At 46.7% G+C, this 21,083-nt stretch overlaps 1 protein-coding gene across 2 annotated transcripts in view; it reads left to right on the forward strand.

The window, feature by feature from the left end:
- Positions 1–373: 373 nt before the first annotated feature.
- The window catches only part of AATF (apoptosis antagonizing transcription factor), an 84,309-nt gene continuing 63,599 nt past the window's right edge, over positions 374–21,083 (forward strand). The window contains exons 1-4 of one of the 2 annotated variants that reach the window (XM_054008508.1): positions 374–487; positions 8,334–8,525; positions 9,877–10,308; positions 11,696–11,833. In XM_054008508.1, the coding sequence (XP_053864483.1) occupies positions 403–487; positions 8,334–8,525; positions 9,877–10,308; positions 11,696–11,833 (847 nt within the window). In that variant the 5' untranslated portion in view covers positions 374–402. Of the gene's footprint in view, positions 488–8,331; positions 8,526–9,876; positions 10,309–11,695; positions 11,834–21,083 lie in introns of both variants that reach the window. The other variant, XM_054008509.1, reaches the window with a different exon arrangement.

A 21,083-nucleotide genomic window follows, 5' to 3' on the forward strand; every position in this document is an offset into this window, starting at 1 on the left:
TCAATCCTTGAGGGGGCCACTTAGGGATCTGGGAAAAAATCAGTACTTGGTCCTGCTAGTGAAGGCAGGGGGCTGGACTCGATGACCTTTCAAGGTCCCTTCCAGTTCTAGGAGATGGGATATCTCCATTAATTTATTTATTTAATTTAATTTATAACCACCCCCCTCCTACTGATACCCCCGTATATCCACCCCCCATACCCACCCCTTCACCTCCCCTGATACCCCCTAGTGCTCACCCCCAGACCTCCTTAAACCCACCATCCTCCCCCCCCCCAATAACCCCCGCCCGCCCGCTGACCCTTCCCCCCCCCCCCCGCGCCGGGCGGAGCCGGGCAGCGCCCCCCCCCCCCCCCCGGAAGCGCGGCCCGCTCCGAGCCCCCGGCGCGGCGCCCAGGGAAGATGGCGGCGCCCTTAGCTCAGCAGCTGGAGCAGCTGCTCAACCCCCTGCCGCGGCCGGCCGACCCGGAGGACGACCCGGAGGAAGGTGAGGGGCGCCGGGGGGACCCCGGGCATGGCGGGGCTGGGGAGAGCGACCGGCGGCGCCGGACTAGGCCGGGCACCCACGTGGGCGCCTCATGGAGAGGAGGCGGCGGCGGCGCACAGAGCCCCCGCATGCCCGGGCAGCGACCGGGGGCAGCCCCCTGATACCCCCCCCCCAGCGCCATGTGCTTCCCCCCGGTACCCCCCCGCGCCATGTGCTCCCCCTGGGCAGCGACCGGGGGCAGCCCCCTGATACCCCCCCAGCGCCATGTGCTTCCCCCCGGTACCCCCCCGCGCCATGTGCTCCCCCTGGGCAGCGACCGGGGGCAGCCCCTTGATACCCCCCCCAGCCCCGTGTGCTCCCCCCGGTACCCCCCCGCGCCATGTGCTTCCCCCCGGTACCCCCCGCGCCATGTGCTCCCCCTGGGCAGCGACCGGGGGCAGCCCCCTGATACCCCCCCCAGCCCCGTGTGCTCCCCACGGCACCATGTGCTCCCCCCGGTACCCCCCCGCGCCATGTGCTCCCCCTGGGCAGCGACTGGGGGCAGCTCTATGATACCCCCCCCAGCCCCGTGTGCTCCCCACGGCGCCATGTGCTCCCCCCCGATACCCTCCCCAGCCCCGTGTGCTCCCCCTGGGCAGCGACTGGGGGCTGCCCCCCGATGCCTCCCCCAGCGCCGTATGCTCCCCCGAGGCTGCCCCCCCCATAGTTCCACCAGCGCCGTGTGCTCCCCCGGAAAGCGATTGGGGGCTGCCCCCTGATGCCCCCCCAGTGCCATGTGAGCTCCCCGGGCAGTGACTGGAGGCTGCCTCCTGATAGCTCCGCTAGCCCTGTGTGCTCCCCGATACTCCCCCAGCGCTGTGTGCTTCCCCTGGGCAGCGACTGGGGGCTGCTCCCCAATGTCTCCTCCAGCGCTGTGTGCTCCCCCTTGGCAATGACTGGAGGCTGCACCCCACCAATATCTCCCCTAGTGCATTCCTCCCTAGGACACTGGGGGCTTCTCTTTTCACCCCCCACCTCCCAAGGTCTTTTCTCCTCCCCAAACACTGAGTGGAGTCTGCTCCCCCTTCCTCAATACCTCTTCTATGTCCTTCTCTCCCTATGGCAGTGACCAGGGGCTAATACCCACTCTCCTTACCCAGCTCCAAAATTGGGGCCTTCTTTCCCTCAACTCCTCTCCCTTCCCTGGGGCAGAGACCGGGGGCTGCTCCCCCCTTGGCACCCACAGTAGAAGCTCAGAGTTACAAACTGACCGGTCAACCACACGCTGCATTTGGAACTGGAAGGACAAGATCAGGCAGAAGCAAAGACCAAAAAGCAGCAAATACAGTACAGTACTGTGTTAAATGTAAACTACAAAAATAAATGGGGGGGAGGGGGAGAAGCAGCATTTTGCTTCTGCATAGTAAAGTTTCAAAGCTGTATTAAGTCAGTGTTCAGTTGTAAACTTTTGAAAGGACAACCAAACGTTCAGAGTTACGAACATTTCCGAGTTACGAACAACCTCCATTCCCGAGGTGTTCATCGCTCTGAGGTGCTACTGTACCACCACGTGTGCTCGCTTTCCCGGTTTTCACTGTGGGCATTTGTGTGGCCTTCATAACCACTTGGTAAATATATTTCGATGCTGGTTTACCTTGATCCACAGCTCAGCACCTGTGTGAGGCCTCCCCGTCCTTAGGAGTCTCCCATATAAATCACTGGGGCCCTGGGTGGCAGCGTGGCAGTCGCTGTTCATCATCATCTCATTTTGGTGGAGCTGGATCTATATCTCACTGCTCCTGCTATGCTAGCGATTGTGTTGGGTTATGCCTCTGAAGCATCTCAGCATTATGGACTGTCAGTCTTTACTGCTCAAAATTTACCTCCGTCCCTCCCCTATGAGTTTGCTGTGAACTACTGTATTGTCGTTTTCAGGGCCGGCTCCAGGCACCAGCTTGCCAAGCAGGTGCGAGGGGCGGCAGGTCCAACTATTCGGCGGCAATTCGGCGGACGGTCCCTCGCTCCCGCTCGGCGCGAAGTACCTGTCGCCGCAGGTCGCGATCGCGGCTTTTTTTTTTTTTTTTTGCGCCGCTTGGGGCGGCAAAAACCCTGGATCCGGCCCTGGTCGTTTTAATTCATATCAGAAATGCATTATCACAAAATTTAGAGATTACTGTTTTGGAAATTAATGATCCAACATTTTAAGCTTCCTGACCCATAATTTTCATGTGTCCCTCAGTTTCTCTCTCTCTCTCTGTGTCCCGCATTTGGCCAAATTGGCTGTACTGGCATGTGATGAATGGATTGCTATAGTCACTATTCCCTACTAAGCAGGGCCTTGGGACTGTATCTTGGGCTCCTGTTGTTTGCACTGGGTCCAAAAGAGGTGTTGGTTCAGAGCTTAAAAAAGGTACTGGACACCTAGTATCTCACAGATTAAACCGGTCAGCCAAAGGCTGCTACAGATATGAGGGAGGATGTGTACCAGTGAGGGCCTGGGGCAACAGTAAAAAAAATCTACTGCCCTCCAACTTACTTGCTGGGGAAAGGGAGGGACTTTGATTTTTGCCATAGTGCTGTGTCCAGATTGTGCCTGGGGGCTCCATCTGTTATCCTTTGGCTAGTCCTGTCTGATGATTTTAAAGGCTCCATATGCTGTCTAAAAGGGCCTGTCTTTCCAGCCTATCCCAGGCCTTCATGTTGTTGGTCCTCTCCTCTGTTCTTATCCGAGCCTCCATTTTTGAATCGTTCCCTCCTGTCAATAGTCCCAGCCTCTGCTTTTGCTGTCACTTTTACCAAGAAGTAGGGCAATTAAATGCTCACAGGGTTCTGAATATCAGCAGCAACACTGACCAGAGGCCTTGTTAATTTCATTTTGCTGACCGTGAAAACATGTGTAGCGATAGATGCCCTGTCCGCACGCTTAGACCTGCTCTACACTTAAAAGTTTTGCGGGCATAGCTGTCAGGAGTCTGAAAAAATGATGCCCCTAACTGACATAATAGCTGTGTCAGTCAACAAAAGCCCTGGTGTAGATGCAGAAAAGTCATTTTGCCAGCCTAGCTTATTTCATTTGGGGAGCTGATGTCGCTTTTGCCAGTATAGCGTACCAGCAAACTCTTTGTAGTGTAGACAAGGGAGGAAGGGTTCTGAATCGATTCTTCACACTTAATTCTCAGTTGGAAGGTTTCCTTTGGAGCTGGACGGGATAGAGATGTAGTTTTTATTTAAAATAAAGCTTAAATTCAACAGCAATTACTGGCAGTTATTATAATTATTATTTATTCTTGTTTATCTGCTTTGTGTCTAGGGGGCTCCAACAAGGATCAGGGTTCCATTGTGCTTATTCTAAAAAAAAGTCCCTGCCAGGAAGAATGTACAGTGTTACACGTAATGTGGATATAAGAAACAAAAGGGGTTGGAGGAAGCAAGGAGGACAAGATAACTGGTAACAATAATGTCTACCATGTTCAGTAGCAGTCAGAGCATACCAGCTTTCCAGGCTGCTATTTATCATACTAGATGTGATTGTTCGTTGTTTTCTCCTGGCCACTGGCAAGTGGATTTTTTTTTTTAATCAAGCCCTTTGCTAGCTTAATTGCAAATTTTTAGAAATTGGTTTCTCCCTCCATGACATGTAGTGGCAATGTCCTCTTTGTTGTTTTTAGACTGATACCTGCCATTTTTTTACTGCTTTGGACTTCACACATTCATCCCATCACACCAGTGCAGAGTGCCTCCAATGGACAAAATAACTAAATAAATAAAATCATCAAACCAAGGACGTGAACTCTTCTTCGGGGCTTGTCTGCATTACACAATTTTATTGTGTTCAGGCTTGATTATGAAGAGTTGAGTGAGCTGTCACAATACTGAGCGGAATTTGCCCTGGTTTACGCTGACTGGGCAGTCATGGTAGTCAGCATTGCGTCAGCTAACTCGACTCTACACAACTGTGTATGAACATAAGATAGACAAGATCTCCTTAACCAGACATGGTTTACGTGTTATGTTTTCTTGATAAAGAATTTCTTGGCTTTGAGCCTTTTTGTGTGTGTGACTTGTAGCAGTTCTCAGATGCACATGGGTTGGGAACCAAGGCTGTGACCCATGGAGTCCTACAGAGGAGTCTGCAGTCTAGTCTCTCCTCTCAAGCACCTACCACCCTGGTGCTGGGCATCTTACCCTCTTCTTGTAAGTGCAGGGTGATGACAGAGCTGATCAGCTGCAGGTTTTGTTGCTTATGAACTCAACAAGCAATTTCTGCTTCATCTGTAAAGGAAACTAGGAGTACAAGCAAGTATGATGGCTGTGTATTTATGGCTTAGTGGATAGAGCACGGCCTGAGAGTTGGGAGATATGCTACCACTCACTGTATGACCCGTGAGCAAATCATTTACCTCTCATTCCCCTCCCACCCTTCTTCTGTCTTGTCTGTTTAGACTGCAGGCTGCTCAGTCAGGGTGGAGACTCTTGCTATGTTTCTGTACAGCACCTAGCACAACGGGAACCCCCATCTTAGTTGGGGCTTCTAAATGCTACTATAACAGAAATAGTTAATCTTTATCTGGATTCTTAAATGTGACTTAGGAGCCAGATGGCTGCACGTGGTCACTTGATAAGGTGGCCCTCGTTTTTGCAGAAATGTCTGACTTGCTTTATATAGTCAATACATAACGCCTGCTTTAAAGATAGCAACCAGCAAGTTATGTAACCTGTTGTGTTGCATATACTTTGCGCTGGTTGCCATTGTGAGCAATATGTGGGTGAAATTCATTAATTGCAAAGTTACCCTGCACTGTGTCTTGAGGTGTCTGAGGCGCTGTGCACTAGCATGAATTTCTATGTTATGGCCATGTCTACATTAGAGACCTTACAGCGACACAGCTGTACCGCTGTAAGATCTCCTGTGTAGCAGCTCTATGTCAACGGGAAGGAGTTGTCCCGGCAACATAATTAAGCCACCCCCAGCAAGCGGTGATAGCCGTGTCGGCAGGAGAAGCTCTCCTGTTGACATAGCTCTGTGCACACTATTACTTATGCTGTCAAAACTTATGTTGCTCAGGGGGGTGTTTTTTTCACACCCCTGCGTGGCACAAGTTTTGCCCACTTCAGCGGTAGTATAGACATGACCTAAATGAGAAGCTTGCAGAACTTGCTTTCCTTATGATTTCTGTAGAACAATGACTTTCCAACCAAGCAGGTTATGGGAAGCTCCTGATTTCCCTTTCACCATTTTGCAGTTCAGTGCTTGCTTGAGAATAAGACATTTTATCCTCTGAGAGTTGGGTTTTTTTCTCCCCTTAAGTAAATAGTTTACATAAATGGGGCATTAACATTCTCAAACACACATTAAAAAAAGCACTTAGCGATGTTCAGCCAATCAGGTCACTCAATTGGCTGAACAATCCTAACCCTATAATTTTGCATAGAGGATGTCTTGCGCATGAATGAAAATGAAGAGAAGAGAACCTGTTATAATGATCCACGTTTGCTGGAATAAACCATTTCCCTGTATCTGAAGAAGGGGGAAGGAGAACAGGCATTGTAATAAAGTTGTTTTCTATATTTAGACAATTACAGCATTTAGTTATTTAAGTGTCTTATAAATTTATCAAGAGCCCAGAGGGCAGCCGAGTTACGGGTTGTTGTCTTTTCATTTGCCAGCGCAGAATGAAACCACTCCAGCTTTGCTGAATCTTCTAGCCAGGTGGTCAGACTTCTCAGGAGGACTCTATTATTCAGGGACCCCCCAAAGTGGCACTGAGCAGACATATTCTATGCGGTGCCTCATGTGGTCTGTCTAATATGGGCAAGGAGGTGAATATAGGCTAGTGTTCATGTAACAAAATGCACTTGATAAAATTATTTTGGTGTTGGATAATGAACATATGGAGAGCCTCTTGGAGTCACAGGATACTTTGCTCTAGTTAAACGTGCTGCACTTCGCTGACCTATAGAACCAAACCTAAATTGCTTGGGAGAAACAGAGATTATAATTGGAGGCATGTTTGGAGTTAGTCAATTTATAAAACTTTCAGCCATGTTCTTCCCAAGATTTTGATGGTGCTGAAAGGGGGAATAGGGGCTTTAAGTCATAGAAAAGTCTCAGCGATTTCCTTTCTGAAATATAGATGCCTTTGGAACACTCCTTTATTGCTGCTGCATTTTAAGTAAAAGAAACACTTGTTTACTTAACTGATTATAGACAGTGCCCTAGTGATGATGCCCTGCCCTGCCAGGCAAGAAACCCAAGTCTGAGACTTCCCCTCTTCCTCCTATAGTGGAAGGTGTTTGGTGTTTCCACAATGCTCCTTCCCCACATTGTAGGGGAAGCGGAGTGTGTCCTCATTCAGCAGAGAGAGAAGGAGCATGCTGTCCCTAAAGGAGAAGAGAAGGTCTTGCATGCGGCAGTTTAGCCATACCCAGCTGAGCTTTGAAGCCTCTTTCCCTTACAGTGTTGGGGAAAGTGGATTTATAAGGGGGTATCAGGACTGCTTTCTCTACTGTCACTCGTATGAGTCCAGGCTAGGTTGGTAGTGACTGAAAGTTGTTCCCATGTGATGGCTGTTGAGTGGTCTAAGTGAAGAGCCCGATTCGTTCGCTCTCTGCTTGCCAATAGGGAAGGAGTCATATCTGATAAACACTGCTTCAATTTCTACTCCTTGTTGATGACTGTAGCGAGCGACGACTCACCGGTGCAGCGCCTCCTGCTGGTCATCCTGGGAATTAGCTCTTTTCCAGCTTCGGAGCACCCTCTGTGGGCCGGTGGTCTTGCCTGCCTCAGGCCCCATGTCCTTCCCAGACCCCAGTGCCCCTTTCCTCAGGGTTCTGCCCCCAGCAGTACCCCCACTCTTTGGGTCTCCCCTCCCAGGAAAACCCCCAACCCTCTACATCCACCGTGCCTCAGTGGCTACTGCCAGTCGTCCTCTAGCCCCTGCTAAACTGCAGTCTGTCCTGGCCACTCATCATTGGCAAGGGGGTTGGACCAGCTGCCTCAACCACCCCCCAGCCCCAGTACCCGCATAGGCCTTTATCAAGGCCTCAGCCTGGGGAGTTGCCAGGCTGGAGCTCCTCTTGCCCTTCCTCAGGACTGCTCTGCTCTAGGTACCCAATTCCCAGGCAGCCAGGTCCTTCTCTCTCCACAGCTAGAGATAGAGTGACCCACCTCCTCCCTGAGCTCTTATAACAGGGCCAGGTGTGGCTTGATTGGGGCGTGGCCCCAGCTTTGGCTGCTTCCCCAATCAGCCTGGCCTTTTTCCACCAGAGTGGGGTAACTGCCCCACTACAATGACCCAAACTGTTGTAAGCAGGTCTGAATATACTGCCCCACTCTCCCCTGTTGGGTGGAATCAGACCTACGTTCAGGGCATGTAATTTGTTGGCCTTTAGAAGCTGGCCTTCAGAGGATATGAGTAGATCTGTGTTAATATGCTCTTACCAAAATTGGATGAATCTGACCAGGGTTTTTTTGTTTTTGAAGCACCTAAAGCTTGGCCTTGGTCCATCAAGAGGTTTATGGCCCTTTTGGTGAACCTAGGAGAAGCCCGTCCAGAAGTGGCGAGAGCCAGATAGGTATTGATGAGTTTTGATTCCAAAAATGAAGCTTGTGGGCTATGTGTGCCTAAGTGATGCCCTGAACAGCTCAGTTATATACAGCTCCTAATATGATTTGTCCTTTAGCTCATGTGTTAGAGGCCAGCATACATGGAATGCAAGGTCCCTAGTTCTAGTCCCCTGAATCCAAGGAGGATATAGATATTTACTTTCTGGCAGTCCTAGATCGAATCTCTCTCCTGTCTAGCAAGCCTGAGTTCCGCTCTTAGTTTGAAACCCTGCACTATTAAACTCCCTCTCCTCTTCACAGCCACTGCTGCCAGGGTGATCGACAAGTTTGATGAGGGCGGAACCGAAGATGACATCCTTGCCGTCGGCAATATACGGAAACGAGCCTCCGCCTCCCTCTTAGAAGCTGATAAGAGGTACAGCGGGAGAGCTGTATCTCGCCAGACCTTGCAGGAAGAACGATGGGGAGAGTCTCTGCCTGGAGCAGCATTTGGTGAGAAATTTAGTTTCCTTCCCCGCCTTTCCGTCCGTCCCCTGCGCACCCCCCAGGCGACCCTAAATTGCCACAACTACAGGCAGTAAGTGGAATGCTCATACACTGAGCTCTGCACCATGACAGGACTCCCAGCTCAGCGGTTTTTAAGTCTCATTGACTTCATGTGCTTAAAGTTAAGCTTGGCTTCTTAAGTGCTGTGCTGAATCGTAGCCTTATTCATTAGCTCCTGGGAAAGTGAAGTCTCCAGGACTATAACTGCTCCCTGCGGATGAAGGAAGGGGAGTGACTAAATCTCAGGTACAAAAAGTTCAGCCAGGTTAAATTACCTGGCAAGGAAAGTGACGTGAACTCCATGTGGAATGGGAGAACTATCTGCCATCTTTAAATTGTCAGCTCTTGGGAATTGTAGCTGCTTAGTGCTTATGTACAATTTCTCATTATAAAGACGTGTACCAAAGCATGAGCACCTTGTTTGCTTAACATTGCTTCATTATTAAATGGGAAAGGCTGTCAGCTAATCAATGGATGTGATAATCGTTGTTGGAGTGACTGTTACTGCAGAAAAGTGTGAACTAAGGTTCAGTTTGCAGACGTATCCTCATAAGCCTAAGGAAGGAGCAAAATTGTGCCTAGAATTATTCCTAGTGGACTAGAGAGCTAAACCAGGCCAGGCCACCAATTGGATGCTGATAATTAAGGGTACGATTCAGTCACGGGTGTTTTTAGTAAAAGTCATGGACAGGTCACGGGCAATAACCAAAAAGTCACAGCCAGTGACCTGTCCATGACTTTTACTAAAAATACCCCTAACTAAATCTTGCCTGCTGGGATGGGGTATGTGATCCAGCGGACGCTGCTGTTCCTGGGGGTGGGGGGTGGCCTGGGGCCCTACTGCTGCTCCTGGGGGGCGGGGGGAGGCAGCCTGGGGCCCCGCCGCTGCTGCTCCAGGTGGGAGGTGGCCCATGGCCCCGCCACCCCCGCTGCTGCTCCGGGCCGGGGCCCCACCACTGCTGATGCTCCTCTGGGCAGGGTTGGCCTGTGGCACCACTGCTGCTCCCGGACCTCATTGCCTGGGACCAGTTGCCCGGGACCAGTAGCCTGGGCCGCTGGAGCAGCGGCCGGTGCGGCTGGACCCAGGACCGCCCCAGCTGATTGGGCGGTCCTGGGGTCAGCCACACCGGCCGCTGCAGCTGCGGAGGTCACAGAGGTCCTGGAAAGTCATGGAATCCATGACTTCCGTGACCTCCGTGAAAGATTCGCAGCCCTACTGATAATGGATATTGCAGAGTTGCAGCCATAGTTTGTGATGAAATAACTTTGTTTAAATATCTCCTTTTCTAATTATCAGATGAAGAAACATCATCTGAGAGAGACCTAGACAGTGGAGATCTGGAGGAAGAATTGGATGAGGACATTCTAGATGCTACAGCTGATCAGGACGATGAGCACAGCAGCTCTCAGGATGACCAGGAGGGTGAAAGTGACCAAGAGGAGGGGAGAGAAACATCTGCCCAGCTCCAAACACCAAAGTTCAGTTTCCAGAACATCCGTGACTTTGAGAAATTTACGGAAGGGATGGATGATGTGGGGAGCAGTGAAGAGGAGGATGAGGAAGAGGAGGATGAAGAAGAAGGGAGCAATGAAGAAGAATCTGGGGATGCAAGTGAGGAGGACGTGGGAGATGCCAAAGAGAGCGAGGATGACGGGGGGGTGGTGACCTTCTCTAAAGAAAAAGTGTCTGAAGAAGTAGAAAAAGGAAAAGCTGTGAAAAACCAAATAGGTTTGTACATGGAATTTGCTTTGTATTTTGATGAGCCTTATGCCATGCTAGAGAAATGAACTGTGCTAAGAACTCTTTTAACCCATTTGCATGTTGCAGCACACACTGGAGTAGTTTTAGGAGTTTACAGCAAGTGTTCTACCAGCTGTGCTCCATAGACTGTGGCCTCGACTGTGCTGCCGAATTAAACTAATACTTTGTCAGCAGTCGGTTTAGCTGAACCACTGTTGAGCATTGTTATGGTACCATTGTAAACAAGGACTTATTGCACTGTATGTGCTGCTCGGGGACTCAGACACTAGTCTGTGTGTTGGTGTGCTTTAGTACAGGGGTTCTCAACCTTTTTCTTTCTGAGGCCCCCCCAACACGCTATAAAAAGTCCATGACCCGTCTGTGCCACAAAAGCTGTTTTTCTGCATATATAAGCCAGGGCCAGTGTTAGGGGGTAGCAAGCCGGGCAATTGCCTGGGGCCCCACACCACAGGGGGCCCCGCGAAACTAAGTTGCTCAGGCTTCAGCCCCAGGCTTTGGCTTTCTGCCCTGGGCCCCCGCAAATCTAATGCTGGCCCTGCTTGGCGAACCCCTGAAACCTGCTTGTGGCCCCTGAGAACCACGGCTTTAGTAATCCATCCCAGTGTGTTGGCTGGAGAGGAGGTGCCCGTTTTCTATACCCTTGTGAGCTCCATCCTCCAGAGTGAAAGATTTTGGGTTTAATGGAGATATAATGATGGATTACAATGGAAACTAAACATTCTTCTCACTTCCTTTATAATGAGTTTTTTCTAAAGTTGATGTACGTGATGATTAAATATTTTCTCTCGGTGGTCCTTCATTAGCCTGTATGACTGGTTGTCTCTGCTAACCCAGAAGCTTCTAGGTTGGTGATGACAACCCATCAGTGCAGGTGTTAACCATGACATGCTGATTGTCTGCTCCCACCTTGTGGGGATTCTGTAGTTAATCCCCTGCCCCCATCACTGGTCCCGTCTTCCCTGCAGTCCAGATTTTGCGCTGCAGGGCATGATATACTGTGTGGGAGCTGCGTTGGTGCTGCGTGCCATTCCTTGCCGTTCAGCATTTGTCATGTCAGATGATGGAGCTGTGTGCACCTTGGCTTTGGCAGGTCTACAATTTGAATTTCTCTGGTGAATTTTAACAGAAGCCTTGAGAAGCTTTTAGGCAACTACTATCTAGTTGTCCCATTAAATAATGAGTCTCCATTTGCAAAGTGTCGTTGCAATAGGAAAGTGCTGCTGGGGAAGGAGAGCAAAGAGAAGTGGCTGATGCTTTCTGATTCAGAGTCTTTGGGAGGCAGGGTCACGGGAAAGTGGGTGAATAAATGCTTTGCAATATGTAATCCATGTTTTGTTTCCTCTGTGTTTTAAAGCACTGTGGGACCAGCTATTAGAAGGGAGAATCAAACTGCAGAAAGCGCTCCTAACGGCCAACCAGCTTCCACAGCCAGATACATTCCCGGCGTTTAAAAAGGAAGGTGGGCGAGAGTTTGCCAGTGCACTCAAGAACAGTAAGTAGTTTTAAGTCTGCCTGCTTTGGTGTCAGAGATACAGACTCTGCTGGCAGGGAGACCCAGGTTCTGTACTCAGTTGTGGGCTGAGTGGCCATGGAGCCAATGTCTTCAGCCTCGGAGACAGGGATTTGTGCCTTGTGATAGCAACCCTTGCGGTTAATTAGGGATCAGGTTTGATAGGCTCCAGTGACGGTCCCATCCAAGTGTACTTTGGCTGAATGGCAAGGCACTGATGTGCAAGGGGCAGGACCTTGGAGATGCAGACACCTGGCGTGTAAATCGTATATTTTATTATTCTCTATTTGTATGGTGGTAAGCCCCTAGGAGCCTTGCTTATGGACCAGGACCCCATTGTGCTTGGTGCTGCACAAGCACAGAACAAAGGCAGTCCCTGCCCCAAAGAGCTCCCAGTCTAAGTAAATCTGTGCCCTCATCCATACGTATTGGGCCACGTTCGGCTCTGGTGGTGGCTACTTGTCTTATCTTAGCACCGCGATGCCTCAGCTGAGCTGGTGACCACACTGACTTCAGGGGCATTCCCACCAGAGTTCAAGGTGGTCCTTCAGGCTGAATGAATTTCTTTTTCTTTTTGGTTGAACATTAGAAGGGATTGGTTATCGGTTCAGAGTATTGCCAGTCTGCTGCGTTCTATGTGATCCGTCCCTGCCTGCTGTCCAACTGGACAGTAAGTATCCATTCAGTTAGGAGACTGATTAATCTATTTAACAAACAAAAAAACCCCACAACAACACAACAGTAATACTATTAATGATATCGGTCAGGTAAGGCCTACAGTGGGTTCTCTAAGAGATGGCAAATATAATGCGCAAAATGCACCTGGTAAACACTATGCACTCAGAACTCGTTTCCATTGACTTCCGTGGGCTTTGGATCAGGCTGTTGTTACCTAATAGGAAATGAAATCAAAGATCATCAAACCTGTTCAACTGTTTAATACAAGAGAGGAAAGTGGGTTTCTGCAGGAGTATTTTTATGTCCTAGTGATCAAAAATGTTTGCAAAAATAATGAACTGCATACGCAGTAGGATATTCTTCTGCAACTTTAAATGGGGAAGATGTGTGCACCAAGTCATTCAAAAACTCACTGAGAAGGTTGTTTCTTTAGCTCAAAATTTTTTCTTCCCATCACCCTGATTCTGGATGTTTTCCAGCGTCTTGACCCTTACAGTTCATCAAAGAAAACACCCCATGATCAAGCAGTACCTTTATATCTCCAGTTCTGCAGATCCGAGCCAGCCCTTTGGTATTGGTCCTTTGTCCAGTCTAATCTTGAAAGGTGCCTATTTTCATGTTCAGTTTAATGTGGCTGTAATGATGTCAGAACCCTGTAAGGTTTTGGCTTAAAGTGGCAGAATCCTTGTAAGACTGGTTCATGAGCTTTTGGCACCATCAAATCTAACCTAAATCCTGATCCCGAGTCAGCCTTTGACAGAACCTAATAGCCCATCTTAAACCTGATCCGGATCTGAACACATGAACTCCTCATCACATCGCTTCTCGTAGCAGGTGAGGCACTTTATATTTCCAAGTTAGCTCTGCTGCTTTAAATGAAGTGATTAAAGGGGGGGGGGGGGGGGAGGCAAACTCCCAATAATACTAAGCTGACCTTTTAGTGAAATGCATGTTATTAATGTATTTAATGAGATGCATTACAAACTGCAGCAAGCACCATGTTTCATTACAGGTCTAAAATGCAATATCATTAAAGACCTTTAACAGAAACAAAGGTTGACATTTTGATATTTCCCATAAGCAAAATACATCCAAGCACATGGAATATAATATAGTATAACTATAGTATAGGGGAGATGTTAATTTTTTCGTTGTCTGGGAATGTTAAAAGAAAATCCACTGTTTAATAACTGCTTTGTGATTTCTCCCTCCTCTCTCCCCCCTTTTTCATAATCTGGCTAGGAGGGGTTGTGGTGCTATAGATTTACATTCCTGATGTCTTGCATTCACTTTTGTGCCGTATTTAATGTGTGAAAACACCAAGAAAAGAGAGGACTTGGGTGCTGCCAGGGAATATAGCTGGGACTAACCGGATGATATTAGCAAAGGGAAAATGTAGATTGAATCTCAAGAAATGCTTTGTAACAAGGGCACTGTTGGGGCAAAAAAATTAATAAGATTCAAAGAGGGATTGGGCACCAATATGGTGGAGGAGGTAATACTAACAAATTGTGGAAGTGATAGAAAATCTTATGCCTCATGGCTAAAGACAATCTCTAACTACTAGAATGAGACCCCGATCTGGCTACTGCGGGGTTTTGTGCACCTTCCTCTGAAGCACCTACTGCTGGCTGCTGTTGGGGACAGGACTGAAATAGATGGACCACAGATCTGATCCAGTCCGGCAGTTCCTAGCTTTATTAGATTGTGGAATAATCTTTTATGGGAAGTACTAGAAACTCCGTCACATGGGCCTCTGAAAGATAGCCTGAGAATGTATTGTGGGGAACAATTCTGCACTGATTCTAAGGTGGTGGGCTAGATAATCTTGTGGATCTAGGTCTATGAGTCTATCAAATAGGTAAAACCTGGTGCATTGTCAAAGGATCCAGAATTTGGTATTTTTGCTTGTTAAAGCATCTGCGGCCAAGGTCATGTCATGTTTATCCGTTAATCTCTTCAGGGCAGGGGACTTGATCTATGTTAGTAAAGCACTGTATGAATTTATGGTGCCATGTAATTGATTTTTAACAATATTGAGTTCAAGAACTTTCTCCTTAAATCATCTCTTGTTTAGTGTTTTCTAATATTGTTCTTTTAAAGGAGAAAGTTTAAAATTCATTTTTCTTAATGTAATTTGCAACTAACGTAGGATATTTTACAATGCAAACATTCCATTTTTTTAAATGAGGTGCACAGTGTCGGCCTGTGTCTTGCTGATGTTGTCACGACTGTGCAAAGGTGCTTTTGCCAAGTTTTGATTTAGGAAGTGTAGAACATGGGGTCAACTCGCTTTGTATGTGGCCTACAACTTCGAACTGGCCACAGCGGCAAAGTTGGTACTAAATAATATTGGTGGCTTTTCATCTTGGTTGTTTTCTAAGCAGTTGACACATGTAGCTCACTGACACACAGGCTGTATGCAGCGATCGCTCTTGTAATGTCAGTTTAATATCTGATATGTCCCTTGTCATCAGCCTATATCCTGCCCTTTTATGGGGATGGAACCTGTGGTGCAGTGGTCTTTTTCATCTCGAACTACACCTCTACCCCGATATTACGCTGTCTTCGGGAGCCAAAAAATCTTACCGCGTTATAGGCGAAACCGTGTTATATTGAACTTGCTTTGATCCACTGAAGTGCGCAGCCCCGCCCTCCTGGAGCGCTGGTTTACTGCGTTATATCCACATTCGTGTTATATCGGGTTGCGTTATATCGGGGTAGAGGTGTACTACAGGATAATCCCTGTGGACTAGCATGGTTTGAGAAGTTACTTAATTATTATGTCTTTTGTGAGGTTGGTCCAATGTGTCATACTTCTAAAATGTCAGTGTTCTTGTGCTTCAAATTCTTGTTCGCTAGAAGGGTTTGGCTTTTGAAGCTCTGGAGAGTGAAAGCCAATGGCTTTGCAGAGTTATCAGGCCATCTAAGCCCACGTTAGCTGTAATATCCATACGCAACATATATATATTTTTTTGTTTGCAAGATGGCTTTTGACTTGTGGTTGTTGCTATAAGGTTCTCCAGTAAGAATTGTGGCTTCTGCTTTAATGATTGGGTGAGTCTTTGAATCCTGAAGGATTTCACAAAAAGATGTGAAGATCTGTTGTGTTAAACAGTGAAGAGCCATCTCCCCATCATTTTGCTGTGTTGGGCATTGTGAGACTGAATCAGAGCTCTCATTCTGTACATCTGATTCGCGACTCGTCAATAAAACCAGAGCTTCATCGTGTGGGCAACCTCTGAACTGTATTACATTCTTGCTTATGGAGCTTTTGTGCTTGTGGTAATTTGGATGTGACCTTTCAAGCCGGTAGACAACACCTGGTGAAATTCAAAAGGCATTGCCCACTGTAATTATAAAAAACTGCCTCTTGAGTTGATGCAGAATGGGCTTAATTTCATTTTTGACGGCCAGCTTATTTTAGTATAAATCAGGGTCTAATAAAAGTCCCAATTACGAGCTAATCAAGGGGTTTAATGTTGGAATAGAAGCAAAAATGGCTTCTATGTGAATAAGCCTTTTAGTCTCTTTTTAAATTGGTCTAGTGGGCTGGGTATTAGGCTGGGGAGTTCTGAATTCTCACCCCCGCTCTGCCACTAATTCATGATATAGCCTTGGGTAGGTCACTTAACCTCTCCCTGTTTTCCCAACCAGAAGAATCTATACGGATTCTTACATAAGGGTGTTTTGAGAATTAAAGTAGTTAATGGCCATTTGAAGGTGGGAAAGAGCTTTGTAAATACTAAGTATTAACATTATTGCACTCTGTCATCCTGCGGGACACGCCAGTCTTAAGAGACAAGATTTTGGATGCAGAAAATGGTAACAAAACAACACTGTTTTGGATTGGATTATGTTCTGTTTGGGGATGGAGGAGCCACACACATGCTTCTCTCCAAATTAGTGAAACAAATCCATTGTTACATTGTTTTTTTTTAAAGTCAGATATGTGTGGCCTTTTCTGTAAAAGGAAAAATAAATGGTTTGGTGCTTCAAGTAGCTTGAAGCGATTGGGTACAACAATATCAAACTTAATTTAATATCCTACCCAATTGGACACTTGGCGGAGCTTTCTTCCCCCAACGGCACAACGAGCCATTGAAAGTGAACGGGCGTTGAGTGTCTAACTTTGGTTTTTTGGTGCCTGTAGAAAAATCTGTCCCTTAATATTTTAATTAATCTTTTATGTGATAGCTTTTCCTGAGTGTATCCATTGCTTGTAGTATTCCATGCCTCCTTTCTGCCCAGAGAAAGAATGAACATTTTGGATGGATAAATTATCTTTCTACATTCGCCAGTATGACATGTCCCTCTCGAGACAACTTTCTCTCCATTATGGCTGAATGTGATGGTACAATTTTATTAGGGATTTGGGGTAATAGTATTAAAGCGCCTATGGTAAAGTTTCAACTGTAAGATTTGTGGTGTTCAAGCCAAATCCAAGGCAAAAATAACAGCGTTATGTGCCGCTTTCAAATTAGGACTGAAAGTGAAGAGGTTTTTAAACACCTTTTTTTTTTTGGTAAGCAATCTAACGGGGCTTGGACATTCTCAGATGCCTGAGATCTCAGGTTCTGGTGGATGATTTACTGCAAAATTGCTTATAAATTGAAGTAGAAAATGTTTTGCAGACCTGGCAGCTTTCAAGCTTCACACCCATTTGTCACCCAGCATTTCCCTTTGTGTATAGAACAAGAATTAATTAGGCTGCACTGCAGGAAAAGTTTATGGCCATAATTTATATAGGATGAATTTCTGTTTAAAGAGACAGCCTTGCTTTGTTTGCACTGTCTTACTTTTTATTTCATTTTTAAAAAAATCCTTAATTATGCTCCAGGTTTTGTCCCTTCTTTTTTACATATAAATTGCGGACAAGATGGTAATGGAGCTCATGTTTATTCCTGCTTCACTTCCATGGAGAACATCTTAGTGGTCTTTTAATGCTACCACAATTACGGTGGTTGCTCTGTGAATATAGTGCAAATGCTTAATGTTTAATGCGCTCTACATAGAAACTCCCACAGCTAAAATTTCTAAGGTACTGTTGCCTGGAGTGGTCTGTTTCCAAAAGATAGATTTGTATTCTCTTGCACCATATCTTCTAGTCTAGGCCAGGACATGAGATGCTGCCTGTGTTTAGGGTCTTGCACGTTCAATTAATGTTTTTCATAATCAATGCAAGTCAGAACTTGCAGTCTGCTCCTGATTTGCACATTAAAGAGACCCATTAATTAAAAATTCCAATCCCTGGCAAGTTCCCGCAGGAACCCTGCATTATTTACATAGAAAAGGAGTGCAGGGTGCAAGTTTCTGTGCTGTGTCTCCATATAGATTGCACACTTGCAGTTAAGGGTCTTATGTGTTTTGTTTTTTTGTTTTTCTTTTTTCATTGACAGTTCCACAAGAATGCGTAATTCCCAGAAGGGCAAGGAATAGTCAAAGTAAGATGGTGACGGTAGTATTCAGGGGTCAGAAATTAAACAGTTCCAGTGCCTGGGACTTCTTATGTTAAATCTTGATTCAGTGCTAGAAAAGTACAGCTAGTGTGAGGGACCGATGAGGGCTTCAAGACGTGATCTCTCTTAATTCACAAGGACTAGAATCCAATGCTCTCTCTGCCCTTGGATAGCTGTGCCTTTCAGCATTGTTTTATAGCCCTGATAGGTTGCAATATCTCACTGTTCCAATTAACATCCTGCTTTCCCTTAAACCCCCCACCCCCCCACTTCAGTGTGAACCTGATATATATAGTTTAAAAATGGATGATATTTCAAAAACTGATAGAGCTAGATACCAATACTTTATGCTGTTGGAAAAGAGCTGGGAATCCCAGCTTTTAAACAGCACAAATTAATCTCATAACTAGTTGTTGGAGGGGTCTGGAGCTAAAAGAATGGGAAAAATCAAAGCTGGTTTATTGCAAAAAGCAAGCTGTTAATGGAAATTACGAGACTTTTAAATAATGGATATCTATGTTTTCATCTTAACTTTTTAAGACTTGTCAATAATTCCATAAAACCTATATAAAAGTAATAATTTTTGTTCCCGTCCTGTGGTTCCACCTGTCAATAGATTATGAAGAGCTACTGGAATTCCATGTTGCTTCTTTCAGCATCATAAGCTCAAGAGAAGAATCAGTGGACCAGTGAAAGGAAATGGAGAAAATATCAGACTTGGGCAAGAGGCAAAAACAAAGTCCAGTATTTTCTCCACTTAAGTCTAATGTTTTCTTCGTTTTAGCTTCCTTGGTGCTCTTGACCATGGGGGACTAAGGCCAAGTCTACTCTACAGACCTATATCAATATTACTGCGTTGCTCCGGGGTGTGAAAAATCCACTAAAAATACTAACTTAACCCCTGGTGTAGACACTGCTATGTCCCCAATGTAGCTACCACCTCTTGTGGAGATGGATTAATTACACCGATGGGAGAAGCTCTTCTGTCAGCGTAGTAGCGTCTTCACTAAAGACTGCTGCACCGATGCAACGCTATACGCGAAGACAAGCCCTTAGACTTTGCGAAGTGGGGGAACCATGGTTGGGGCGACAAATACTAAGTATTGTTTATGTTTTATGGAGAAGTTTGGCAAAGTTTCATATTCAGTAACAAAATAAAACCCTGAACATTTTTATCGTGCTTTCAGGTCCATTATCTCATATCTACCCAGGATGTAAGTACTTGAGTGGAGCAACACAGATGTTTTCAGGACAGTAAGCTTTGCCACACAGTGGTCCAGAGCAGTGGTTCTCAACCTTTCCAGACTACGGTACCCCTTTCAGAAGGCTGATTTGTCTTGCGAACCCCAAGTTTCACCTCAGTTAAAAACTACTTGCTTACAAAATCAGACATAAAAATACAAAAGTGTCACAGCACACTATTACTGAAAAATTGCTTCCTTTCTCATTTTTACCAGATAATTATAAAATAAATCGCGCCCCCCAGGTTGAGAATCACTGATATAGTATCTACATAAACTGTTGCCTCCCTGTCGGGGAATCAAACCCTGGTCTCCCGCGTGACAGGTGGGGATACTTACCACTATACTAACGAGGATCTCCATATAGTATCTAGAGCAGTATAAACAAATCATTGCCTGTATGAAATTTTAGTTTGTGCTGACTTGGCTAGTGCCTTTCATGTAGCCTGTTGTAAAACTAGGCAAATATCTAGATGAGCTGATAGACCCCGTGGAAGGTCTCTATGTACCCCAGGGGTATGCATACTTCTTGTTGAGAACCACTGGTCTTTGATCAGAGGGAGAGAAAGTCTGCTGGAAAAGTGTGTTCCCCTCTCCTCCCCCATCTCACAATGGAGTGCATAATATACTTCAGCATCAATTTGTGCGCTGTAAAATCACACCCATTTTATTTTCCTCACATCTGGGGTGTTGATCTAAAATTCTACGTCCCATGATATTCCTAGCGGCTCTGAGATAAAGGGAAATTGCCCTGATATGCCATGTGAAGTGGGTGTCCGAGGAAAGCGTGTTAACAAAAGGAAAGCCTCGCTAGCATTTTCCTAATGCCCTCTCAAAATGGTCCCTTGGGAAGGAGTGTTGATGGTTCTCATGGGAACTCACTGATGCAAGGAGCTGAGTTCACACTGAAGCCACTGGGAGTTGGAAGGGCGCCCAGCACTTGGCAGGATTGGGCAGACGAGCAGTGGTGCAAGCTAAGTGTTCCCTAAACTAATAGTAACCACCATCTCTGTGTGCCTTATAGCAGAGAACAAAGAAGGCTTCCATAGCTGACGTCCTGCCTTTGGCAATGGCCAATATGCTGATGCCGAAGAGCAGCTCCTTTTCCACCCTCCCAAACTAATGCTCCTTGCTAACGGTGCAGTACTATGGAGGGTGAATTCCTTCCTAGCCCCTGCAGTGATGCAGCTTAAACCCTGAAGCGTGAGATTGCGTTTGATGTCAGGAGACTAGTTCTTGGAGCCGGCTGTCCTTGTTCAGTGAATGTTGTCTTAAAGAGTGCAGAGGGCCCACTCACATGCATGCCCTATCCAAGGCCAGGTCTACAGTATAGAGCTGTGGCCCAGGATGGTTAGGCTTGGCAGAGCCCCCTAGCAGAGATACAGGGTAAACCAACCGATGGAGTTGTGCTTGCATAGCTACACTACCTCCCTGACTGTTAGGCAAATCGATAGACGTGCTCTTCTGTCAGCATAGCTGTATCTACACTGAAGCTTTTGTCAGCATAGCTTTGTCAGTGAGGGGGTGGGATTTTTTCCCCCTACACTCATAGTTGCCATAGCTATGTTGGCAAAACTCTGCAGTGCAGACCAGGTCTTAGCCCTCAGAATAGGACTTAAATAGTGCAATAGACCTTGTGCTAGCCCTCCGCCGGGGGATGGATTTTGCCTGAAGATAGGGAGAGAGTGAGCTGCAGATAAACTATGTGGGAAGGGAACCTCTGTTCTCAGAAGCTTATTGTCGCCCCTTCCTTAAATCCGAAGTCAGTAGTTACAGGTTAACCTATATTTCACATTGATTAGTTAATCTCCTAAGGTGTTACATGTCTCAGGTACAGCAGCCAACGGTTGCAAT

This window comes from Malaclemys terrapin, chromosome 18 (genome assembly GCF_027887155.1).
Source record: "Malaclemys terrapin pileata isolate rMalTer1 chromosome 18, rMalTer1.hap1, whole genome shotgun sequence".
Taxonomy (NCBI): Eukaryota; Metazoa; Chordata; order Testudines; family Emydidae; genus Malaclemys; species Malaclemys terrapin.